This window comes from Armigeres subalbatus, chromosome 2, assembly GCF_024139115.2.
Source record: "Armigeres subalbatus isolate Guangzhou_Male chromosome 2, GZ_Asu_2, whole genome shotgun sequence".
NCBI classification, from domain to species: domain Eukaryota; kingdom Metazoa; phylum Arthropoda; class Insecta; order Diptera; family Culicidae; genus Armigeres; species Armigeres subalbatus.
In genome coordinates this window covers 104,236,292-104,264,094 of record NC_085140.1, presented here as the reverse complement: position 1 = coordinate 104,264,094, position 27,803 = coordinate 104,236,292, and the positions used below count along the sequence as shown (strand labels likewise).

Genomic DNA, 27,803 nt, shown 5'->3' with positions numbered 1-27,803 from the left:
TTTTATGCGAAAACTTTCTCCAAAACATCAATAGAAGCACCATTCAATATAAAATCATTTACTTTCACTTCCCACAGTAAATACAATCTGATTAATCTGACAGTTGTACAATATATTATCAAAAGTTCAAACTTTCGATTCTAGAGCAGCAAATAACAATTAATCTCTTGATTAAATAAAAAGTTTACGAACTTTTATTTCGAAAATGCACGACTCTCTACGAAAAAGAACCAATGAAACTTTTTATTTTAACCAACGGTTTTTTCATTATTATTAATGGTTTTTCTTTCTGTGTACTAATCAGTCATCAGTTTGAGGTTAGATACAGACGCTGCAGAACCTAATAGGATGTCAGTAGCCTGATCTGAACAGATAACACTGAATCAACAATTTGACGCCACAATATACGGTTCGAGGCCGCACCTCTCCATCCCCGAATGCGCCCCACGCTCGCCAAGTTGTTTTGCACCTGGTCTGCCCACCTCGCTCGCTGCGCTTCACGCCGTCCCGTAGCTGCCGGATCGGAAGAGAACACCATCTTTCCAGGGTTGATGTCCGGCATTCTTGCAACATGTCCTGCCCATCATACCCTTCCGGCTTTAGCATCTTTCTAGATACTGGGTTTGCCGTAGAGCTGGGTGAGCTCGTGGTCCATTCTTCGCCGTCACACACCGTCTTCTTGCACACCGCCAAAGATGGCCCTAAGCACCCGTCTCTCGAATGTTCCGAGCGCTTGCAAGTCCTCTTCCACAGATGCGCCTTCGTATTTCACGACTAACATTGTTATCAGCCGTTAGCAAGGATCCAAGGTAGACGAATGCTTCCCAGGCGGGCCCTGTCGCGCTCGGTTCCGCCAGCTGGCATGTACTTTGTCTTCGATGCATTCACCACCAGTCCAACTTTTGTTGCTTCACGTTTCAGGCGGGTGTACAGTTCTGCCACCTTTACAAATGTTCGGCCGACAATGTCCATGTCATCCGCGAAACAAATAAATTGACTGGATCTGTTAAAAAATCGTACCCCGGCTGTTACATCCGGCTCTCCGCATGACACCTTCTAACGCAATGTTGTAAAACAGGCACGAAAGCCCATCACCTTGTCTTAGTCCCCGGCGCGATTCGAACGAACTGGAGTGTTCGCCCGAAATCTTCACACAGTTTTGCACACCCTCCACCGTTCTTTTGATCAGTCTGGTAAGTTTCCCAGGGAAGCTGTTCTCGTCCATAATTTTCCATAAGTCTACGTGTCTATATTGTCGTATGCCGCCTTGAAATCAATGAACAGATGGTACGTTAGGACCTGGTATTTACGGCATTTTTTGAAGGATTTGCCGTACAGTAAAGATCTGGTCGAGCGGCTGTCAACGAAGCCGGCTTGATAACTTCCCACGAACTGGTGACAGACGACGGAAGAAGATCTGGGATATTACTTTGTAGGCGGCATTAAGGATGGTGATTGCTCAAAAGTTCACACACTCCAGCTTGTCGCCTTTCTTGTAAATGGGGCATATAACCCTTTCCTTCCACTCTTCCAGTAGCTGTTCAGTTTCCCAGATTCTGACTATCAGTTTGTGCAGGCAAGTGGCCAGCTTTTCCGGGCCCATCTTGATGAGCTCAGCTCCGATAACATCCTTACCAGCTGCTTTATTGGTCTTTAGCTGTTGGATGGCATCCTTAACTTCCCTCAAGGTGGGGGCTTCCATCGTCCGCTGAACTGACGTAGTCATCTCCTCCGCGTATGCGTTCAGCTTCTGGTAGAACTTGCGTGTTTCTTGAGAACGACACAGCTGTTCCATCTCATCGCACTCCGCTTCTTCCAGGCGGCGTTTCTTCTCCTGAAAGAGAAGAACGTTCCACGGGTACCTTGCTGCAGCGCGACCGCCCGTGCGGTGTCCTTCTCCTCCAGAATCTGTCTGCACTCTTCGTCGAACCAAATCGTTCCGTCAACTTCGTCCCATATACCCGACGTTGTTCTCCGCTGCGTCGTTAATGGCTGCTTTGACTGTATTCCAGCAGTCCCCATCGAGCTCACCCTTTTCCGGCAACGCTGCCTCGAGATGCTGCGCGTATGCAGTGGCGACATCAGGTTGCTTCAGTCGCTCTAGGTCGTACCGCGGCGGTCGTCGGTGGTACCGAACATTGTTGATGACGGATAGTTTTGGGCGCAGTTTCACCATCACCAGATAGTGGTCAGGGTCGATGTTAGCGCCACGATATGTCCTGACGTCGATAATGTCGGAGAAGTGCCGTCCATCAATTAGGACGTGGTCGATTTGTGATTCTTTCTGCAGTGATGATCTCCAGGTGTACCGATACGGAAGGCTGTGTTGTAAGTAGATGCTGCGAATGGCTATATTCTTGGAGGCGGCGAAATCAATTAGTCGTACGCCGTTTTCGTTCGTCAGCCGGTGACTGCTGAACTTCCCAATAGTCGGTCTAAACTCCTTCTCTTAGCCAACCTGAGCGTTCAAATCTCATATGATGATTTTGACGTCAAGCCACGTCAAGCTTGGACAGCTGTCGTACTCACGTTCCAGCTGCGCGTAGAATGCGTCCTTATCATCATCAGTGCTTCCGGAGTATGGGCTATGGACGTTGATTATGCTAAAGTTGAAGGAACGGCCTTTAATTCTCAACCTGCACATTTCTCATTGATCGGCTACCACCCGATCACGCGCCTTTGCATATCGCCCATCACTATGAAAGCTGTTCCAAGCTCGGGTGTGTTGCCGCAGTTCTGGTAGATGGTATGATTATCTCCAAACGTCCGCATCATTGATCCCTTCCAACAAACCTCCTGCAGCGCTACGATGCCGAATCCACGATCCTTGAGTACATCGGCGAGTATGCGTGTGCTCCCGATGAAGTTGAGAGATTTGCAGTTCCACTCCACGAACAGAGTTTCCAATCGCTAGTCCCTTTTCGACGCAGTGGTCTTCGCCGATGGTTCCGGTCCGTACTCTCTTGTTGATTTTTCGTTGCGTGAGTTTTTTAAAGGCTGGCTTGCAGGGCCTGACACCAAACCCCCAAATTTCCGGTGGACCATGGTGCACAGTTTCACTTAGAGTCCCTCGCTGACACCGGGACGATGATCAGCCACCCCTAACATGGAGAACAGACGCTCAGTAAGATTTGCACCTCCGAAGGGGAGCAAACCCCCCTCCCTGTCAGCATACGACCATAGTTCCCCCGGATTGGTTACCCGATCTTCGCTAAGGTTGCTCGAATCCCGGCCAGCGCCACGAGGATGTAGGGATAGGAGTTGCTGGGTAAGAGGCTAAGAACCGCGAGCTGGGGTCTATTTTATTCTTTCAGGTACGCGAAGTACCAATGGTACGCTTTACCCAGCATTTGTTTCTAGTACTGACGCCAAATTATAAATTAACCAATTACCCAAAAAATGTTGGAGCCCCATTGTACGGTACAGCATAATAGTAGGTATAGAGATAATTATTTTAGTGAATTAAGAAGAAAACCCGACACCCATCATTACCAGAACTCTGGCGCCGCCAGTGGCAAGACGCTTGGCATGAACAAAATTTGTAGTTTTAACGCTGTCATTCAACTCATTTGAATTCAAAAAGAAAGTTGACCATGTTCAGAATTTGACAAGTCAATTGAATTTAACTGAGTTGATCAACTCCTTGCTCAATTTAAACGTAACATAAACTGGCAGTTCATTATTATAGCATTGATTAGCGTGTTACCATTGTGTGGTGAGGATCGTGTTCGCCTCGTCAGCTACAATATAAGAAGAGTTTGTTTCGATCGCAAAAGCAGTAAAATTGTATTAACAAAAACTATTCAGATATGATAATAATAACTGATTCAATCATATCTGATCCAATCATAAATTAATTTGTGCCTACTGCATGTTCATATCAACTAAACTAAATGATAAAACCACAACATGCATACGTTGAAGCGTGAATCTGTGGTTAACCATGCGGATCAAATCGACCATCGAACCAACCGTCGCGTCGCTCATGTGGTGTCAATTTCAAGAACCCGTAAAGTGATATCTTGTCGATTTCATCGTGCGATACGTAAACGCTTTAGAATTAATAAGCCGTAGGAGACAAATGATCCGTTCTTTCAAGGGAAATTAATTATAGTGCGATTATATCGATGTCTTCCGTTAACATTATATTTACAATCTTCAATGAAAACGATACCCATAGTTTTTATATAGGGTTTATCACATAAATATATTGAGATAATATTGTATACATATACATGACTATCTTTTTAGTCTTTTCCCATCTATACTTTGGTTATCAATCTATCAAAAAATAACATCTGGTTCATCAGCATTTTAACAAATACACCTTGCAACTTTTGTTCCGACGTAAGTTAATTTTTTAATTCATTAAAATTATGCCGCTATTAACTGTTACATTTTCAGCACTCGTCAAATTTTTCTTTTGACGTGTTCGAGATTTGAAGCAAAAAATCTGGCTGTAAATTTTTCACTCCATTAGCTTTGTGCACATGATCGAGTAAAACGACATTTCATAATATATTTTACTTGTAGCAACGTTTATAGTTATTGAGGTTTTAAGTACGATTGCACATCACATATTCTTACTTTGTTGTACCTATATTACGGATTAACAGTGGAGATAGTATACTTAGCATGATTCTATTTAGTGGGTTAGCGTTAGGGTCTATTGTGACGAAGGGCTGTGAGTGAGCAGCATTACATCCTCTGGTAATGCCTTGCGTTTGTACATTGGTTCAGTCACCAGGAACACCACCAATCCACCATATACGACTAGCAGCATTCCGATCATGTTCACCAAGACTGCCTGAGGTGGTAGGCTTGAATAGTTTTGCCTGAAACATATATAGAATAGTTATTTTATCCGATTAAATATCCAAAAAAAATGTATCTCACATCGAAAATATAGCTTTCTCCAAAAGTCCTGTCAATGCGGCAGCCACAGCCAGTATGAATCCAAGAATCCCGAAAAACACGTGAACTGGCATGTATGTGGATCGGAGAGAATCACGCACCCCCGGAAACAGGTAAGCAGTGAATCCGAAAACATATTGAAGCGCAAACAGTATTACCGCGGTCAGTCCGATCCAAGAATGCAACGTGTACATATTCGGACGTGGAGGCGTGGCCAAATTGTGTGAATCGAATGCTGCGACGAGAGCAACGACGGTGAATACGAACGCCAACCCGTGAATGACGGCATGAGTAATTTTTAGTGGCTTCTTCCGGGCATAACGGAATCCCCGATAGACCAGCATGGCTGAAAAAGGTTGGGGCATGAGTACAATTCCATCGTGGCGTCTAATATTTACCAAAAAAACTTACAATTTCCGTACAGGAAAATCATTCCGATTGACATCAGCAGCGGGTGCCAGTTGAATTCGATGGCCGGGCGCGACGTCCATGCGAAACCTCCAAGGTGAACCCCGACCCAGGATCCCATCAGAATGACGATGGTTGCACCCACCATTTGCGTTATCAAGTACACTATGCGGAAGTTGTTCAACGACGACGGAGAGGGGCTACTGCTTTCCATAGTTTCTGTGGGACTTTAGCTATGTATGAGAAAATAAGAACAAATATATAAAGCAACAGTTAAATTACTCTTATGAATCAAATAACTGTTTTTAATGAAAGTTTGTTAGAAAGATTTTAAAGATCATCTGTGTAGTTTTTCATTCGCGTAGCCTATTCGCATGACGCCATTTATGATAATAAATAACATGATAAAGAATAACTTTATGCCAATCCCCATACCTTTAATTTTCTTTTTATAATATTTGACACGATAACTATCATAATAAACGGCATAATCTGAATAGGATATAAGGCACCAAATTCAATGGACTAATAATTACAAATAGGAAAAAGTAGCGTCATTTCTCAATAGATTTCAAAGCTTTTTTCAAATGTAGGTTTTACTACGGTACTTGGATAAAGAATTGAGATCCTGCCACAAGTACTGCATTTTTGGTACAATATGATGATTTGGACACATCTGCTCAAAAGGTTGCAAGTTGTAAAATCTCATTCATACTTTGTCGAGCTACCTTATGAAACAGACGCTGGTCTTGTAAAATGTGTCTCACATCAAATTGCATCACGGAAATAAAGCTGCAGAAAATTACTTAACATAATAATTATGTTAACATAACCGTACGATTGCACCTTACGCTTAATTCCACTCATCAGGTTCGGTACAACATCTGGCTGCAGCTTTTCTATACGGAAACTTCGTACCACTCCAAGACAACATTTCAAAAGTGGCACGAAGCTAGATCGAGCCAGAAGATCGTGGGGCCTTCATGTTGTTTCAACAGAAGAAGTAAACACTTCTGTAAACACTCCTTGGGATAAATCTCGGCGAAACGGCGTTCGGCGATTGATCGAGATTCACCGAGGGTGACGAGCGGATCGCGGGTGAGTTTTAAGGAAACGACGTAACGACCCGACGATTCGCGAGTAGTGGTAGTGGAAAACAATTCTTCACAAATATTTTCTTCCGTGGTAAAATTCCGGGTACTTGGATGGGTAACTTCCCGGAAACAGTTTTGTATCGGCTAATGGAACTTCGGGAAATTTCCATGTGGACGTATCGACCGGAGTGGTTTTGATAACAGCTTCGGCAGTCGTACTTGGATGTACAATTCCTGCCTTGGTGTCCAGTGCGGAAGCAATTCCAGCATAAACGCTTCTGGGATACCAGCTCACGGCGCTGGCGAACGGACATCTTGAAGAATGCTGAACATTGCAACAGGAAGTAACTTTCTGGACAAGCTATTCAGCTTGGCGCGTAGGATTTGGTGCGCAGCTACAGATCCCACGACTTACGTGGCCAATCGAGTTTAATTAGCCGTCGGTTGTGGACGCATTTTTAAGCGCTCTGCACTTATTTTAATTATTATTGTTTTTATTTTTTTGCTTCAATTGTCGCGCGCGGCCGTTCAGTTAAATGCAGTGCAGTGTTAAATCGTGCAATATCAGCGACGACCGGTTCCTATGGAAGTGTGAATTTTGTTTTAAAACTTACCATGCTGCATGCGTTGGAGTGCAGAGGCATCAGGAAAATTTCATATTGTCATACATGGTTCCCCTGTGCGACGACTGCCAGCATAACTTGAAGTCAGGAATAGACACCCGCAAGGTACTCCACCAGCAGCAGCAGTTAATTGACACAATAAAAGAACAAACGGATGCTAATCTTCGAGTGGCTTCCGACCTGAAGAAATTAAGTGCAGTTGGCGAATTGTTTGACAATATTGAGTTGCAGCTCAAAGAAACGACTGCGTGCATAAATAAAACAACTTCGTCCAACTTATCAAATGCTGTTTCATCATAATCACGTTTAATTGAAAACAGCCCGACAACAAGTAAAACAGATAGGTCAGCTGATGAGCTGTCTGCAATAAAAAATCATTTAACGGGACTGCTGAACATTTCTATGAACTCCACTAAACAGCATATAAATGATTTCGTGGAGGATCTGACAAAAGATTTGACAGAAGAATTCAAAAAAATTTGTAGTGAATTTCAAACGCTGAGCAGTCTGACTATGGATATGGCTGCTCATTGCAATGAACATAACTCAAGTCAGCCACAAATAGTATCACATGCTTTGACTGAGTTACAATCACTGGCCTCTTCTGTTGGAGGTGATATCTTAAATGAAGTAAAAACTTTGGCGACTGTAGTGAACACATTGGAGGCCAATATTGGCACTGCTCGCCTTATTCCTAAAGAATCACCACCAAACTTGTTGCAAGAACTAGCTGAAACGGAAGCTGAATCAGAATCGCTCCAAACAAGCTCGGGTTGGCGGCTTCTTGGTTCTATGAAAATATGGAAAGCCGATTGGACTGATTACGATGCACGTAAGCGTCGTCGACTGAACCAGCAACGATTATCTGAGAAAGCTAAAGCAAAGAAAAGAGGTGTCAACGACGTTATGCTGAGCAATTTAAGAATGATGGCAAGAATGATCGTAATAAAACTAATAAATTTACGACACCAAGTCCACACATCAGAGTGCCTCATTTTATTAGAACCAGTAATAATAAAATGACAACTCAACGAAGCCACTTCGCCCTTCGTGATGACGATAACCATTCTTTTAACCTACCGATGGACAGAGAGTTACTTGCAGCTGCTAAGGAACGTTTTTCGCGTCCGCCTCCAACACTGTATCGACCAATTGCATTCCAGAGAGGAGAAATTCTGAACCCGTATACTGCTTCTGACCGTCCAACGACATCCAATACTCCTAATCAATCCTCAATGCGCTTGGTTGGGTCCTGTGCTTGCCAGTGTTTTTGTCAGAATTGACGAACTCCTTAGAGGAAGGTATTGAATCTACATGTATTAAATGTAATATTCATAGCATAAGTGACGATGACAGAATCACTGACATGACGGTGGTAGCAAGTAAAAATGATCACGAAGTCCCTAATGAAATTTTAATATACTGTCAAAATTTTAACCGCATGCGAGGTGCTGGCAAAATTAATGAAATTCACAATAAAGTATGTACATGCGCTTACAATATTATAATTGGTACTGAAACTAGTTGGACAGAAAGTATAAAAAATGAGGAAGTGTTCGGTAATAAATACAATGTTTTTAGATGTGATCGAGACCTAATTTTAACTGATAAAAAACGGGTGGTGGTGTACTAATTGCTGTAAATACCGCATTTGATTCCGACTTAATTGAAACGGAAAAATTTAAAGAGTTTGACGACGTTTGGGTAAAGGTTTTGATTGGCCATGAGACACATATATTTGTGTCAGTTTATTTTCCTCTCTCATTTGCAAAGAAGCAATCTTATGAAAAGCTTTTTAATACAGCAGAACAAGTTATGAGTGACATGGATTCAGTAAATATAATTCACATATACGGTGACTTTAATCAAAACTCAATTGAATTTATTGCAGATGAAGATAATATGTCTTTGCTACTTCCTATCATTAGTGAAAATGAAACTTTACAGTCACTTTTTGATAAATCTAGTCAGTTGGGATTAAATCAAGTGAATCATGTCAGTAACGACCGTAATGTCCATTTAGATCTTCTCTTCACTAACTGTACGGAAGATTTCAATGTTGATAAGGCCCAGCATCTTTTGTGGAAAAACGAACAATACCACACAGCAATTGAATACTCATTAATAATAAATTCTGCCAGCACTCGCCCGAATAAATGTGCATTTGAAATGGTGAATGACTTCAACAATTGTGACTTTGATAAAATGAGAAATGAACTTGACGCAGTTGAGTGGCAAACAATACTCAATAGTAACTTAGATATAAACAGCAGTCTACATTTTTTAATCAAACACTGTTTGCGTTAGTAGATGAGCTAGTACCTAAGAAACGCAAAAAGTTTTCAACAATTCTAAGAATCCGGTCTGGTTCACTCGTGAGATAAGAAATCTAAGAAATCGTAAACAAAAATGCATAAAACATATAGGAAAAATCGAACTTCTGATAATCTGAAACAATATATTGAAATATGCAGGGAGCTTGATGATCAAATATCAAAAGCATACGAAAATTATAATAGGATTTTAGAAAATAATATAAAAAGGATCCTAAAACCTTCTTTAACTTTGTCAAAGAGAAAAAGAAATCGGATACTTTTCCATCATGCATGAAATTTAAAGAATTGGTTAGCCATGATAGCCAGGACATTTGCAATTATTTCGCGAATTTTTTCCAAAGCACTTACAAACCTCTTGGTGCTGTTTTTGATCGTGATTATTTTCATTATTTACCTGATCAGACAAATGATATTTCAATATCCGGTATTACTGTACATGAAATTGTAACAGCATTAGAAGCATTAGATGCGTCCAAGGGTCCTGGACCCGATGGAATTCCCCTTTATTACTAAAACAATTAGCTACTTCATTTGTAAAACCATTATTTTGGCTTTTTAATAAATCATTAGCTCATGGAGTATTCCCACATTTATGGAAAAAATCTTATCTTCTTCCAATTTTCAAATCAGGCAAACGCTCAGACGTACAAAATTATCGGGGCATTGCAATTATATCATGTATACCGAAATTGTTTGAATCTATTGTGAACATGAAACTCTTTGAACAGGTTAAGCACTTGATCACAAATCGCCAACATGGTTTCTTTAAAGGCAGATCCACTGCCACTAATCTCTTAGACTTCGTGACATTTTCACTTGCTGCAATGGATAGAGGTAACTCGGTTGAAACTTTGAACACGGATTTCAGTAAGGCTTTCGATAGAGTTGACATCTCTTTATTACTCTTTAAGCTTCAGCGATTAGGTTTTTCGGAATATTTGGTTAGATGGATTGAATCATATCTTAGAGATAGAACACAGTTAGTGCGCTTCCATAATAAATTGTCTTCGCCAATTAAAGTTACTTCTGGTGTACCACAAGGATCACACTTAGGTCCATTATTGTTCATTCTTTTTGTTAATGATATAACACTCATATTAAAACGCCTTAAAGTCCTTATTTATGCCGATGACATGAAATTGTACATGGAAATTTGTGATGATGCTGACTTAGCCGTATTTCAACAAGAAATTGACGATTTTTATAACTGGTGCTCAAAAAACCTTCTCGATATAAATGTGAAAAAATGTAGCATAATTTCATTTACTAGAAAGCAGATATTACAAAACATTACCTGTAAGCTAGGCCAGGAACGAATATATTATACGATGCACAAAAGTGAGAGACTTAGGGTTATTATTAGACTCCAAGTTGACCTTTGTAGACCATTATAACGTCATTATTCATAAAGCACATAACATGCTTGGATTCAATCAACGTTTCAGTTATCATTTCAATGACCCTTACACGATAAAAACACTCTATGTGTCCTACGTCAGATCAATATTAGAATACTGTAGCATTGTCTGGTCACCCTATCAAGAAGTCCACTCAAATCTAATCGAATCAGTACAAAAACAGTTATTGCTTTTTGCTCTTAGAAAGTTAGGTTGGTCAACCCTACCGCTTCCGTCATATGAATCTCGGTGCCTACTAATTAATATCGAAACACTTAAGAAAAGAAGAGAAGTTGGTTGTGTAACATTCGTTAATGGTTTAATCTCACATCAGATAAAAGCAGAAAGCCTTCTGTCAGGCTTGAACTTTTATGCACCTACGCGTACCTTGAGAAATCGTGACTTATTTCAACTAAATCTGCAACGCACATCCTATGCTAAAAATGGACCGCTCAACTCTATGATGAACATATATAATAAATATTGTGAGGTCATCGACATATCAATGTCTAACACGCTAGTGAGGAAAACAATGAATAGTATAGCATAATAGTTGTCTAGTGATTAAAACAGATAGTGTTTAAGTGAAACAATGTGTTTGTAGTCTACAATGCTTGACGAAATAAATAAACAATCCATGTCCCACTACTATAACGGCGATGGTCGATTCATACCACTAAGAATTAGATCTGGAGCCGTCCCTGGGCCCATAACCTGTTGGGTAGAAAAGGGGAACCCTCTCACAAAGAATAACAATACTAGAGTTTCCTCTCACTTCACGGCAGGCTACTGACTGGAACTTCTGCCAGCAGCTGCAGTTCTCTTTATTTCAACAACAGTATAAAATCATCAACCACAATATTCCTTAATCTATACCAAAGAGCAACTACAACTAACCGGCGCCTGCTTCTTATCCATCTTCGATCTACTGCAAAGCATCGCACACTACCTGATATTCCAACAAATTCCTCTAGGAATTCCTTAGCAAGTTCATCCAGAAATTGTTTCAGCCATTCAATCAAAAATTCCTTCAGGAATTCCTTCGAATCGAAAAGTATGAATTCAAAAATTTCTTCAAAAAAGGAATACTGAGAATTACTTCGGAATTTCCTTCAGGGGAAATTGTGAAATATCTTTACAAAAACTTTAGAAAACACCTCATGGAATTGGGGTATACCCCGTTAGGCATAAGTACGTTAGCCATAAAGACGTTAGGCATAATGGACGTTAGGCATAATTACCCAATGAACAGCCCACGACATAAAGATGGAATACTTAAGTAGTACCGAACTTGGTTTACTTAACATAGGCAATCGCCCAACCTTTATGATATCTAATAGAGCAGAAGTATTAGACATAACTCTCTGCTCCAATAGAATCAATCACGAGTTGACAAATTGGCATGTGTCAGATGAGGAATCCATATCTGATCATCGCTACATCTTTTGATCAGTTGAATGTTTCTTTTCAGACCTTGCGTTTTAGAAATCCTCATTCAACCAACTGGGATCTCTATCCAGAGTTGCTCTCGACAAAATTTCATGGATATCTACCAACCATTGAAACTCCTACCGGCTTGGAAGATGCCGTTAATACTACAACGTTGCATATCGTGGAAGCTTTCGAAGAAGCTTGCCCTTTGCGTTCTGTGAAAACCTCAAGAGGAACCCCATGGTGGAATTCCGAATTGGCAAAACTCAGGAAGCAGTGCAGAAGAAGTTGGAACAGACACCATTCGGCCGGGACGGATTTTTTTCAAGTTGGCTCGCAAAGCTTACAAGAAGGCTCTACGATCTGCTGAACGATTCGGCTGGTAAAACCTTTGTGCAAATGTTTCCAATTTGTGTGAAGCCACTCGATTGAATAAAATTCTTGCGAGATCCAAGGATTTCCAAGTTGGCGAGATTCGCAAGCCAAATGGCGACTACACTTCTTCTGACGAAGAAGCGTTAGAGCACTTATTTGATACACACTTCCCTGGATGTGTAGATATTGCATCTTCGGATGTTCCTGATGTCTTTTCATGTAGTTATGGGTCTTGGGCTCAGGCTCGTAGAATCATAACTACTGAATCGATTCAATGGGCTCTTAATAGTTTTGCTCCTTACGAATCTCCAGGAGAAGATGGGATCTATCCCGTTCTTCTTCAGAAGGGTTTTGAGCATATCAAACTATTGACTATTTGGCAAACATGCCTCTTCATGTTATTCAACATGCTTACCAATCTGGAAAGTCCACCGTGACTCTTCTACACAAGGTTGTCTACAACATCGAAAAAGCATTTGCTCAAAAGCAATCATGCTTGGGTGCGTTCTTAGATATTGAGGGTGCTTTTGACAACGTGTCTTTCGATGCAATATTGGAAGCCGCACGTTTATTTTTTGTAATTTGTTTATTTTTATGGGACACGGAAACCTGTTAGTGTGACACTTTGTATCAGGTCAAGGATAAGGATTTCATCACCGCACGTTGTCATGGGCTACCTAATATAATTACCAAATGGATTCACCAGATGCTTAAAAACCGACATCTCTACTCGACATTACGTCAAGCAGCGATTAGGAAATTAAGTGTCTGTGGCTGCCCCCAAGGGGGAGTATTATCTCCGCTTTTGAGGAACCTCGTTGCAGATACGCTATTGAGATTTACTCAATAATGGCGGTTTTCCTATCTATAGATTTGCCGACGACTATCTAATTTTGATAGTCGGTTTGTGTATTACTACTTTAATCGACCTGATGCAAAACGCTCTTCAGGTAGTTGAAAATTGGTGTCGCCAATATGGCCTCTCGATTAATCCGAATAAAACATCTTTTGTTCTTTTTACCGAAAAAAAAGGTAACAATAATGATATTCGCCCATTACATCTTTTTGACTATGAAATCAATGTAACGGATCAGGTAAATTATGTGGGGCTAATTCTTGATTCCAAGCTCTCCTGGACTCCTAACATTGAGTTCAGAGTCAAAAAGGCATGTATGGCTTTCGGCCAATGCCGACGAACTTTTGGTAAAACTTGGGGTCTTAAACCTAAATATATCAAATGGATTTACACAATAGTTGTACGACCAATTTTGGCTTATGGATGTCTTGTGTGGTGGCAAAAGGGTGAAGTGAGGACAATTCAGTCTAAATTAGGCAATTTTCAAAGGATGTGCCTAATGGCAATGACTGGTGCGTTCTCTTCGACTCCCACGGCTGCTCTCGAGGTTCTTCTCGACGTTGTCCCACTACACATACATCTCAAACAAGAAGCACTTTCTTGTACTTACCGATTATGGGTTCTCGGTTTCATGGAAGAGAATCCTGTAAACCGCAGTTCTACACACACTTCGTTGTTACAACTCAAGGTTGATTGGGACAGAGGACTGTTCTCCTGACTGTTCAGAGGACTAGCTCCAAGTGATCTCACACTCGCTAGTAGTTTTCCTTATAGGACATTTTCAACACAATTCCCCTCGCGGGATGAGTGGACATCTGGCTATTTGGAGAGAAGTATGTCGGACAGCATTGTTTGTTATACTGACGGCTCCCTCTTCGAAGATAGAGCGGGTGCAGGTGTCTATTCGCGTGAGCTAAGATTGGAACAGTCCCACTCACTGGGTAGACACTGCACTGTCTTTCAAGCGGAAATATTTGCCATTATGTGTGGAGTGCAATCCGCACTGCAGAAACACATAATGGGAAAAGTAATATACTTCTGTTCAGATAGTCAAGCAGCTATCAAAGCCCTCGCTTCGGCCAACTCAAGGTCGAAGTTAGTAATCGCATGTCGAACTCAAATAGAGGAACTGAATTCAGTTAATACATTGCACCTTATATGGGTACCTGGCCATTCTTCCATAGTTGGAAACGAATTGGCTGATGAGTTAGCTCGCACTGGAGCATCACAAGACTTTTTTGGTCCTGAGCCAGCTATTCCAATATCTAAGTGTTGGGTGAAGCGTTTGATTAGCTCTTGGGCTTCCACTCAGCACAAACGGTATTGGAGTAATTTGGATTCATGTCGACAAACAAAATTGTATATCCGAGAGCCATCTCCGGTAGTAGCTAACTATTTAGCTAATCTGTCTAAACAGAATTGCAGTGTCTTAGTCAAGGCCTTTACAGGTCATTGCCGACTCAACTATCACATGGCAAATATTCAACGTGTTGAATCCTTTGTCTGTGATGGTTGTGAATCCGATTATGGAACTTCTTATCATCTGATATGTAACTGCCCAGTTTATGCGCAACTGCGTTTCCAAATATTTGGTAAACACTTACTAAGTGAAATTGACTACAGAAACCTGATCCTTCAAAGTATTCTGTTGTTCATAACCCGTTGTGGTAAGGAGCTATGAGCTTTTGTACGTGTTGTATACGTTGTATGCCCTCTTCAAGGGTACCTTTCCCAAACTTCCCATTTTTTTCCCATTCATATTCCATTCCTTTTTGTTCACTTCCTTTTCCGTCAGGTGCGTGATAAGAAAGGCTGTGAAGGCGATGGCACAAATCTCCCGAATTGAGGTGAACGTGCCCCTGGAGCCGACGTTCTGATACCTGATACCTGATATTCCAACAAATTCCTCTAGGAATTCCTTAGCAAGTTCATCCAGAAATTGCTTCAGCCATTCAATCAAAAATTCCTTCAGGATTCACAAAATTTCTTCACAAAAGAATTCTGATAATTACCTCGGAATTTTCTTCAGGGGAAATTGTGAAATATCTTTACAAAAACTTTAGAAAACACCTCATGGAATTGGGTTATACCCCGTTAGGCATAAGTACGTTAGGCATAAAGACGTTAGGCATAAGTACGTTAGGCATAAGTACGTTAGGCATAATGGACGTTAAGCATAACGGACGTTAGGCATAATGTACGTTAGGCATAATGGACGTTAGGCATAAACTGACCCAAAGAACAGCCCATGACATAAAGAAGGCAGAATTATGCCAAACGTCCATTATGCCTAACGTCTTTATGCCTAACGTACTTATGCCTAGGGGCCCTCCTTAGCCGTGTGGTAAGACGCGCGGCTACAAAGCAAGACCATGCTGAGGGTGGCTGGGTTCGATTCCCGGTGCCGGTCTAGGCAATTTTCGGATTGGAAATTGTCACGACTTCCCTGGGCATAAAAGTATCATCGTGTTAGCCTCATGATATACGAATGCAGAAATGGTAACCTGGCTTAGAAACCTCGCAGTTAATAACTGTGGAAGTGCTTAATGAACACTAAGCTGCGAGGCGGCTATGTCCCAGTGTGTGGGGATGTAATGCCAATAAGAAGAAGAAGAAGTACTTATGCCTAACGTCGCGGACCCATGGAATTGTTCCCGAAATTCCTCAGACATCTCCTTTAGACATGCCATTGGCAATTCCTTCACGAATTTCTTTGGAAATTCATTTAGAGGCTCCTTCAAAAATTTCCTTAGAAAATCCCATGGGAATACCTCCGCAAAATATACTTTGGAGATTTCTTCAGCATTAACTTTTTACAAGAATTCGTTTAGAAATTTCTTTGATAATTTATTTTAGAGTTCTTTCAGAAATTTCTGTAGGAATTTCTTTGGGTTTTAATTCGGTAATTTCTTTAGAGAAACTTGGGAAAACTTTTTAAGGAATTGTCCAGAAAATTTGTTTGGGAATTTCTTCGGGAATTCATTTAGAACTTTTCACGAAAATTCTTTCAGAAAATCATTTGGGAATTCCTTTACGAGTTCCTGTAGAAATCCCTTTCGCAATTTCTTCGGAAATGTTTTATGGAGTTCTTTGGAAACTACTTCAGGAGTTCCTTTGGAAATTTCTTTAGAAATTCGTTCGGAAATATAGTTGATGCAAAAGTATGAGATTGCAAATGTCGTTGCTGTTCGCGTGGCCAACATTCAGTTTGTGTGGTACCGGTACCGATGTCAAACCAATCTCGGTGATGAAACCTACACATGCACTACACAACAAGATGGACAACCTAAAAGCTAAGCTTTTATAAGCATATTTTGGCAATATAATTTTATTGGTTATAGCGCCACTAACGCCTCTACTGGAAATACCTTTGGAAAATGCTTCCTTAATTCTTTTGGATTTTTTTAGGAACTCATACGGATTTTTTTTCAAAAATCTCTTTAGGTTTTCCTTCAGGAATTCTTCAAAAATCCATTCGAAAATTCCTCCTGAAATTCTTTTTTAAAAACCCCCAGGAATTCTTTTAGGTACTCATCTTGGTTATTCCTCCAGGAATATTTTGATTTTGATGATTTCTTTGGAAAATCAAAAATTCACTTAAAAATTGATCCAGTAATTCGGAAGTTCCTCCAGGAATTGCTTTTTTTAACAATTTCATTTATTTGGTAGACTCCGTCGTAGAAATAGCTTCAAAACATCCTTAGTAATTTTGTTTTTTATACATTCCTGAAGAATTTCCGGGAAAAGAGTTTTCTAGGCAATCCCTAATTGATTTCCCGAATAAGTTCCTAGATTTCTCCGAGAATTCCTTTTTACCTTTTTTTTGCCCATAGATCGAAGCAACGATCCATAAATATTTAATACATTTTTAATTGTATGATATGACATTGACATTTTACATTTATTTGAAGTTGTGTATCATTTTCATCTTTTGAAAGAGTATTACTCATGATGTATTGATTACCGGGTATTGAACCTTATGATGGTGTCAGAAATTCCCTGATAATTCCAGGGTTTCCAAGTTTTTTTCAGGAAGTAGACACCTTGCGCTTGCAATCTAACTGTGTTGTGTACTATTGCTCCTACCTGCTCCAACTTACCTACGGATACATAATTTGATGGGAAAAACCAAATTGAAATATCTACCTTCCTAAAATAACATAACCCGTTTAAATTAGTCACACTCCATCATTGCATGTTTGCTTATAATCCAAATCGATGACATGTAATAAAATACCCATTCACAAAAAATGCGGAAGAAATGTGTAATCTAATCTGCTGTCGATTACAGCAGGTTGACTAAAACAGTTTTAAGATCAAACGCGTCGAAAACGATGACCTCGTGTTTTTTAATGGCGCAAATTTTACCTTCATATAAAACCTCATACATAAAATTTTCAGAGGAAGTAAGATACATGACATCTCATATTGAAATATAGCTTATCAAGTGATACAGTTTGTAGTCTAAATGGGTTACTTAAAATTATAATATGATGTAACTTTATGAAATTTGTGTAACTGAAATCGAGAGGAAATTTTGAAATTTAATTATTCCCCATTTCCCCTCAAATGCCAATTATGTTATTTGGGATATCCCGGTAAAAGGCGTGCTTCTTATCGATCCAGAAGTAACAGATAAGTAATTATCAGCAAATTCGACGGCAATTAGCAGCAATTGTCTGTAGTTTTAATACAGTTGGCGGACATTTGCCTTATCGGTGTAATCAATCTGCAACGATCAATCAGCTTATGATGCAAAAATGTCACGCGACGAAGCAAAGCCGCTGTTTGTTACTGTCTGGCTATTTTTCGCATTCATCATAAATACCTATCATGATATTCGGAGTAGATCGTTTTGGTAAAACCCAAAAATTGTCATTTTCATACCACGTTAAATTGTGACGTGTTGTTTACATTGGGAAATTATTTCATTTGTCATTGATAAAAAGACTTAAGCCTCGGTAATAGGCTATTAAGGCCACGAGCGTTATCACTTGATAAAAAATATCTTTATGTCATACATCTAATTTGGGCTCTGGGCGGTTCATGTGACCAAGTCTCTTGACTTGCACGCGAATTGAACGTCTACACATCCATTCAACTGCGTGAACCAAGAGACAATTATTTAAATAACAATTAAATTAACTACCCACCGACCTTCGCATTTCGTCGCATTTTGAGTATAGAGCGCTAAATGTCAATGAAGGAAAATTCCATACGATTTGACAGTTCTGTACCCAACGTGTTTCGGACATCAGAACGAAGAGAACCGGAGCGACAATCTTTGTATTGTAGCTAAAATATCGTATACGTAGAGGCCTTTAGAATCACTTCAAAGCGAACTTTTGATAAATGTCACGAAGAGCATTCACTGTGCCGTATTTACATGAATGATTGTTTTCCCACTCGGTTTATATGGTTTATACTCCCGGAAATAAGTATAAAGACAAGCATGATTTTCATACATTTTTATCATGTTTGAGGATCGAAATCTCGATTCGTAGCGATTCGATTTGACTAAAATTTTAATAGGCACCTATTTCAACTTAAACTTTCGATCTTTGAGTGAATAGGGGAGGAGAAGACCAACAGCTGTCAACGTGAGAAAAAGTAGAATCATTGAAATTTCACACCGTGTGGTATAGGAAATGAAGTATATTTTTGTTATAAATCAAAAATTAAGGACGTTTCTCAAAAAAATCTTGGTTTACGTGGTAAGAATTTTAAAAGCACACAAAATAGACATGATATCTCGATTTTTATATTGTTTTTCGAAAAAGCAGTTGATGCTTAAGATTATTGAATTTCTAACCCCACAAACTAAAAATTGTTTGACAAAATTGCTCCGTACAACAGAACTGTTTTTATAATTATTTCCAACAGAAACGCATATAAGCAGAATATATGCTTAAATGTAAATTTTATGCAATAAAAAATCAAGTTATTTTAGGCCTGCTGGCATCAAATCAGCACAATCAAATCGCTGAGAATCGAGATACTGTCCTCCGAACATGGCCATTTTGTATGAAAACCGAGCTTGCCTTTATACTTATTTCCACCAGTGTATAGACACACGCCGAAAACCACGCAGTCTACGGGGCGTCCAAAACTCGTCTTCCGCTTGATCGATCAACCTTTCTGACTGCGAACCACGCCTTCCTGTGCTTGTCAGATTATTATCGTAAACCATTTTTGCAACCGGGTCATTGTCCGACATTCTGGCAGCGTGCGCGACCAATCTTGCCATGTGGTTATCGCGGTATGAATGATGGATGGTTGGGGTCTCCAGTTAGCCTTGCGAGCAAAGGCGTAAGATTGCGAATCCGGAGATAGTGAGTTCGATTCGCAGTCCGGTCTAGGATGTTGTCAGGTGGGAAACATTCTCGACTCCCTGGGCATAGTGAAGTTACGCCTTCCAATGGCCGTGGAAAGCGAAAAGACCTAGGTGAAGCGATTATCGTTAAGTCTGATGGTAAAAGATACGCTGAAGGATTGAAGGCTATGAGAAGCGATGATAAGCTCTTTCGCCTAGGAGGGAGTGTCAACTGCAACCGTTGAACGTGGGAAGGTGAGATGACTCTCGTCTTGAAGCGGGATGCTGCTCAGAAGAGTTCTGAGTATAAAAAGTTGACTGAGTACTTGAGATGTTTGTTTCGGTCATCCCCCTAGTTTCAGTTATCCAGTGTAGAAGCCTGGATAAGATAACCGAAACTGGAGTCTGGTAGACGCATGGAGAGATCAATGTAACGTCGAGACCCAAGACTCCGCGATTCGGTTGCGGAAAGGCTTTGCGGCAATGCGGGTGGGCTCATTCCAAGTATCTCTCGCTAACGCTAAGAAGTGCTGGGTAAGGCTAAACTAAAAGTGGGCTGGTCGATATAATCGTTGAACATAAAGCCAGCCACCTCAGACCTGCTATATATAGATTCTAGGTGTCTCGCTGATCACGGTCACGGCATACAAAAAACAAGGCAGGCTCAGCACGCATGTAAACATTCAGTTTGAATGTAAGCATGTGACGTAAGTACTATCTTCGCACAAGCTGAATCGAGACGATGCTGTACGGTCTCAGCATGCTTACTTTTGTACTCCAACATGTTGCGATAAAATATACGTCACTCTTGAAGTGTCATTTTTCCTACGAGCCTACCAAGCCAAGGTTAGTAAATGTGATTCAATTATGTGGAATTTGTGTCAGTACTGTCTGGTAGTCCGAAGCACTTTCTTCCCCCCCAAGTAGACCCACAAAGCCAAGTGGAAATCACCCAATTAAGAAATGGAAAACCAAATCGACCACGTTCTAATCGACAGTAAATGCTTCTCCGATACACGAACGTACGCACTTACCGCAGTGCAAATATTGAATCCGATCACTACCTCGTTGCAGTATGTCTGCATGAGCATGAGCATGATTGACCGCCCACGGTTGCTACTCCGTTATTGCCAGGTCAGGTGTCCCAATGTAGGCCAATTAAGGAATAGGTAAAAAATTGATGACGTGACACTCGCTTTGAAGGAAGCCGGCCATACACTTGACCCTCCCCCCTTGGATTTTCCGCCCAAAAATAATATTTGAAGGGGGCAACAACAACAGATAATTTTAAGCATGTAAAGTACCATTCGAATAAATTTATTGGCGATATTTTAAGTTGTTCCGGAGTTAACATAATCTGGTCTCCCAGGTTAGCTACCAAACCTACATAGAGCTTGCCAGCATAGCCGTGTAAGTGTCGGAAGCCCAACGAATGATTTACTATTCTAATATGTCTAAAGCAGATGTTATAGGTGTTCCAAATTGTTCTGGAGTTGAAATCAATTGCTCTGCCAGCTTAACTACGCTTGTTACCAAACCGAAAGCAAACCAGCATGTTCAAGCCAGAACCTCTTACGTGTTATTTGCAGTTAAAATCAGCTCATTGCATACGCTATAGGTGGTATTGTGCCGAATGGTCATTAAGACAAATAAGAAGTGAGAAGTGTGTAGTCAGTTCTTCCTTTACTATCTTCCTTCTACCTTCATGTTTTATCCTTCTTCGTTCTATGTTTTTCTTTCTGCCTTCTTTGAGCAAAACAAAGTGCGAAGTTAAAAGTTCGACTTCTCGCCTCTTACTCTTCATTCCTTATCTCAAGCTTCTGATTTCTTACTTCCTACTCCTCACTTCCCGCTATAAAAATGGAGAAGTGCGAAGTAAGAAGTTAGAAATTTGTGATAAGAAACAAGCAACGACACGCTTCACTTCTCACTGTAAAAAATAGATGTGTGAAGTTAGAAGTGAAAAATAGGGAGTGAGAGACTTCTTCATTTCTCACTTTCGCAATAAGGTTTCTCAATTTTCACTCATCATTACGCATTTCTTCATTACTTTTTTTCTTCTTCTTCTGTGGCTCTATATATAGAGAAACATGAAGAAGCTATTTAGCTTATTATTTAATCTTTTTTAACATTTTTAGACTTTTATTCTTTCCAAAGCTTACAAATTAGGCTTGCTTGCTTTCAATATATGCATTGTAGTTCTTTCCTTAAATTTAATCTTTTGGTAATGATTAAGTCAGAAACCCTTATGGCTGACGGAGAATCTTTCTTTTCTTTCTATTGCACCGAGCATAACAAGCGAACAAGGTAAGTTTTTTTTTTTCTATTTTAAATTATTCCCAGAATATTATAGTTCTTTTGCATTTCACAGACTTCAATCGCCAACGGCTTGCGACGCAATGCACCAGCATCAAAAGCAAACAATAAACCCGGCAGGGGAGCTCTTATTTATGGACCTTCTGAAGTTGTCGATGAATACGGAATCCATTGGAAAACCAACATAATAACGACCTGAAAGTTTTTGTGACGATGGTGTCCAAGAATCTAGATGCCGTCGAACGGCGGGTGCAAATCAACGAAGAACATTATGTTGCTAAAGTTGCTGAAATTTTTTGTCAAACCGAAGCCGACCTAACAACAGACCAACGGTCCGATGAAAAACAATAAAATTATATTATGTAGTGCTCTGTTGAAAGCTGCCAGTGAAACAAGCGGCATCGCTGCTGTCCTGTAGGATGTGCAAATTTATTCGCGAACCTCGTACCGAATCACCACCACCGTATCGTCATCTCATGCACGAGTATATTTTCTGGGAAAATTACTTAAAATGTCGCAAATATATTTGTAATTGGAGCAATACATAAACAGAGTTTTTCAAATCATGTGCTGCTTCTTAATATCACTTTAGAATGAGAACTCTACCGGAACATCAGGTAAAAGTAACGTGAATTTTAGGTGGAAAAATCTACATGTTTTTTTTTCAGGACGAAACGAGCAGAGTTTTTCGTGTGTGGGCATAGTGTATCCATTCGATACCAAATTTTCAAAACTACTTTATCTGATCATCAACAGGAGGTAGCTGAAGTCTGCATCTCTGTATTAATGGTGTTTGTTTGCGTGGGAGTGCTCTCAGATTCGACAAATCAACGATTGAATCTTTGTTTATAAAAGCAGATACGTTGTTTTGAAAATTTGGTATTGCATTGTACTTATTCCACACACAAAAAATACTCTAGCAATGGTGGGCATAAAAAAACTTTTAATTTATAAATAACTTAGGAGATGTTAATTGAATACTTACAACCAGGATAACTTCAATGCCAAACACCGTTCATGGAATAATGCTCAAAGCAATTCCAACGGCAAAATTTTATTTGGAGATTGTTCTGCGGCATTTTATACTATTCAATATCCCAATGGCCCAACTTGTTTTTCATCCACTCGAAATCCTTCGACAATTGATTTGGTTTTAACGGATTCAAGTCAGCTGTGTGGCCAATTGGTAACTCATGCTGACTTTGACTCTGATCCCCTTCCTGTGATATTTGAAATCTCACAAGAAGCCATTTATAATCCAATCAGCTCTACTTTTAATTATCATAGAGCTGATTGGGATTTATATAAAACGTATATCGATAGGAATTTTGATGTTGATATTCCTCTCGATACCAAAAGCGATATTGATAATGCTCTCGTATCTTTGACAAATTTAATTGTCGAAGCCAGAGGCATTGCAATTCCTAAATGTGAAATTAAATTCAACTCCATTATTATTGACGACAATCTTCAGCTACTGATCCGTCTTAAAAATTTGAAAATGAAAGTTATTTGGCGAGATTTGCAAAATTAAATTAAAAAACGTTTCGCTATTCTGAGAAATACCAACATTGAGAATAATGTCTCGAAGTTGGATCCCAGTTCGAAACCCTTTTGGAAATTAACGAAAATTCTTAAAAACCTCAAAATTTTATTAACAAATGGGGAAAAGGCTCAAAAACTTGCTCAGCAGTTCGAGAGTGCCCATAATTTTAGTCTAGGTCTCAATAGTCCAATTGAGGATCAGGTTACACGGAGCATCGAAGACATTCTCAACCAAGATAATGTTTTTGACCCTTCGTTGGGAACTAATTTGGATGAAGTGAGATCTATTACTAGAAAATTTAAAAATATGAAAGCCCCGGGTGATGATGGTATTTTCTATATACTTATCAAAAAACTTCCTGAGAGCACTTTATCCTTTTTGATTAATTTATTTAACAATTGTTTTCAATTGGCTTACTTTACAGATAAATGGAAAAACGCCAAAGTTGTTCCAATTTTGAAGCCGATCAAAAATCCAGCTGAGGCTTCTAGTTATCGCCCAATCAGTTTGCTTTCTTCAATAAGCAAACTGTTTGAAAAGATTATTTTAAATAGAATGATGGTTCATATTAATGACAATTCTATTTTTGCTGATGAGCAATTTGGTTTTCGCAATGATTGCGCGGCCGGTAATAAAGTTAATTAGTTCAGTGCGTGTTAGCTCTTGTTTCGGACGGCAGAACGATCGCGCGATTTGCCGAAATATTGTGTTTTACATTGCGCGGCCGTCAGTGCCTGTTTTGTCGTGTTTCTGCTCAGTAAGCAGAAGCCGAGTGAGTAAACAATTGGTGCGTGATCGGACGTGTTTCAGGTAGGATTTAGAGCATTCGTAAAATCCGAGTTTTTGGTTCTGATTTTAATGTTCAGTGAATAAGTGTGCGGTTGAACGTGTTTTGTATATACACCCAGTTTTTTTTTACACGGTTGGAATTCATTAATTTCTCGGTTAACCCGAACTTTCACAGCTTTTCAAATGCCACCTGAGTTTTCTTTGATTTTTTTGGGATTTTTTTCGTGGGGTTGACTCGTTGTTTCATTGACGCTGAAAGTCTTAAACGACTAAAACCAAACCGTGTAAAAAAACCTGGGTGTAATGCGAAACATTTGTGAAATCCAGGTTACTTTGTCCTCCTTTGGACGGTTCGTAAGTAAATTGATGAACATATTTTAATATATTTTCAGCATATACTGTTATTGGCAAACGCTCTATATTGTCAAATAGAGCTCCATATTATTCACCTTACCCACTAACACAAATTTTCCTTCTCGAGACATCTATGAAGGTAGTATTCACTAGTAGATGTTGAACTAACATTCCTTGCCTTCCTTCCTTGATTGTAAGGACGTGGCCAGGTATACAACTGCTACTGTATAGGAAAAGGTACTAATCCCAAGTACCAATTTGCGACAATATACAGTAGATTGCTTAATTGAGCATTGTATAGCCACCCACGATTTGTACAATCACATATGCTATGCTATGCTATGAGCAATTTGGTTTTCGCCATGGGCATTCAACCACTCATCAGTTATTAAGAGTTACGAACTTAATTCGGCTCAACAAATCTGAAGGATATTCGACTGGAGTTGCTCTTCTTGATATAGAGAAAGCATTTGACAGTGTTTGGCATGAAGGTTTGATTGTAAAATTGATGAATTTTAATTTTCCTCTGTACATTATTAAACTGATCCAAAATTATTTATCAGATCGCTCACTGCAGGTAAACTATCAGAATTCTAAATCTGATAGATTACCAGTAAGAGCTGGTGTTCCCCAAGGCAGCATACTGGGACCCATATTGTATAACATTTTTACTTCTGACTTACCTGATTTACCACCAGGGTGTCAAAAATCTTTGTTTGCAGATGACACGGGCCTTTCAGCCAAAGGGCGAAGCCTTCGTGTCATTTGTAGCAGATTGCAAACAAGTTTGGATATTTTCTCCACTTACTTGCAAAAATGGAAAATTTCCCCGAATGCTTCGAAAACACAGCTTATAATATTTCCACATAAGCCGAGAGCTTCTTATTTGAAACCTTCTAACACATATTGTCACTATGAATGGGGTTCCAATTAATTGGTCTAGCGAAGCTAAATATTTAGGACTTCTGCTAAATCAAAAAATAACTTTTAAAAATCACATTGAAAGCCTTCAAGCCAAATGTAACAAATATATTAAGTGTCTATATCCACTTATAAACAGAAAATCAAAACTTTGTCTTAAGAACAAAATTTTTGATTTACAAACAAATTTTTAGACCTGCCATGTTGTATGCTGTGCCAATATGAACTAGTTGCTGCAATACCAGAAAGAAGGCACTTCAACGCATTCAAAATAAAATTTTGAAAATGTTCCCGAAATTGCCATAGAATTTCTAATATTGAGACATTGCAACAAATGTCAAATGAAATAATTTCTAATTTTAGACAAAAATCTTTGCAATCTTCCATTGCAACGATTAGCTCCTTGTATTTACCCTTAGTATAAAATAGGTTAAGTTTAGTTTATGTTGAAAACATTGTAATTCCTACATGGTTCAATTAAACCAGAGGAAAAATTCTAACTACCAGAAGCAATTGAAATGTATTAATAATAACTAAAACTGTAACATAGCAAATAAGGATGATAGTGTTAAGGAAACACGGAACACCTAGTCTAAGAGCTTAATGCATGTATAAGAAAATTAGCAAATAAAATTAGTTTAAAAAAAAAGTTGAAACCAGGCTGTTCAATTTGGAATGTATAGAATAAGGAGAAGAAGAAGAAGTAGAACATTTAGAATATGACATAATTTTAAAATTTCCTTTTTACACCCTGTATCCAAGTCTTCCCTTTATGTGACGCCACGCGACAATGCCCATTTTCACTTATTCTAGAGCAGCTTACTCTGGGATAAACGCGTGCTGAATTGCCTATCAACTTCATTGAACGGCACACAAATTAAATATTATTCTACGGTTAACATATGAGTTTGCCGCGGCGTTCTCCACATTCTCGTACACGGTGAGGCACGTAAGTATAGTACACGATATCATTTACTAGAAAAAATGTTCATGCAAGACAAGGGTTATGAGAAGGGAACATAATTCAAACACACCATGACTCAAATAGGCATGACCTTCATTATAATGCACATTCCCACCAAAGGTTCAAACCGTACATGATTGACATACTGGACAATGAAACCCATTAAAGTTTTCCACACGCCACGCCGATGCAACCTTTTTCTCTTATAGCAACCTGTTGCTGAATTTTCGTGATAGGAAAATCGATTTTGTTATTCATCTCATGATCTAATTTCCCATTAGAAAACAAGGCCTTGCACAATGCATGTTTTTGTTTTTTATTTGTGCCTTTTTGGAAAAAATAAGATAACAACAAAATCACATACATTTTGTTTCACTACTAATCAAAAAAATTGGATGAAAAATTGATAATAATAGACATAGGTATGTGGATAGTTATCGCGTTATCGCATCGCAGTTGTTCCTCCCATTACGTCTTGAAAACCCATTATTTTCCATAACCCACCGAAAAATCCGCCAAGCGTTACCGATTTCACTTTGGGTTAAAGTATTTTCCCATTTGTTACAGACGCTGCCACGACAGTAGCTCTGACGGTGATGCTATGATGAACATATGGTATTGAACAGCCGGGTTGGCTGTTTTTTATACGCGTAACTTCGCGACAATCTTATCGATGATAGGAAATACTTTCCCCTTTTGTAATCCAAGTGTGCATAACAATGCCCGATATTCTTACCGATAAAGATAAAATAAAGACCCAGTCGGGTGTGATTTGTTTTCGGCAAAAAATGGCTACTAGTCTGGCTCGGATGGATGGTCGCACACTCTCGCGATTTGCACTGAACTCTTCCGGACACCACCCGCCTGTTGCTTCGCCGCGACGTCGTTCGCGAATACCACACCGCTAAACTGATGTGCTCGGTGCGCTGATAAACACTGACTCATGGTTGGGTGGGTTGGTCTCGCGTTTGCGAAAAAAAATACACAACCATCGAAAACATTCGGATACCTAAATGCGAAGCGAGCACGCTGCCGCCTGTAAAATGGCTCTCACGCGGCGGTGTTGAAGCAAGAGACGTTAGATGGTTCATATGTATAAAAGACTGTGTTGGCATGTTCTGGTTTTTAAGGAAGCTTGTGTAATTGTATGTTTAAATGTTTGAATG

The 27,803-nt window shown here is 39.6% G+C and overlaps 1 protein-coding gene across 1 annotated transcript; it reads right to left on the bottom strand.

Moving 5' to 3' along the window:
* Window positions 1-4,129: 4,129 nt before the first annotated feature.
* Window positions 4,130-27,582, bottom strand: LOC134214833 (transmembrane ascorbate-dependent reductase CYB561-like). The gene is made up of 4 exons (XM_062694133.1): window positions 27,374-27,582; window positions 5,326-5,555; window positions 4,897-5,260; window positions 4,130-4,835 (listed from the first exon to the last, which is right to left on the bottom strand). The coding sequence occupies exons 2-4, from the start codon at window positions 5,534-5,536 to the stop codon at window positions 4,667-4,669; spliced, it is 744 nt and encodes a 247-aa protein (XP_062550117.1). The 5' UTR covers window positions 5,537-5,555; window positions 27,374-27,582; the 3' UTR covers window positions 4,130-4,666.
* Window positions 27,583-27,803: the final 221 nt, after the last annotated feature.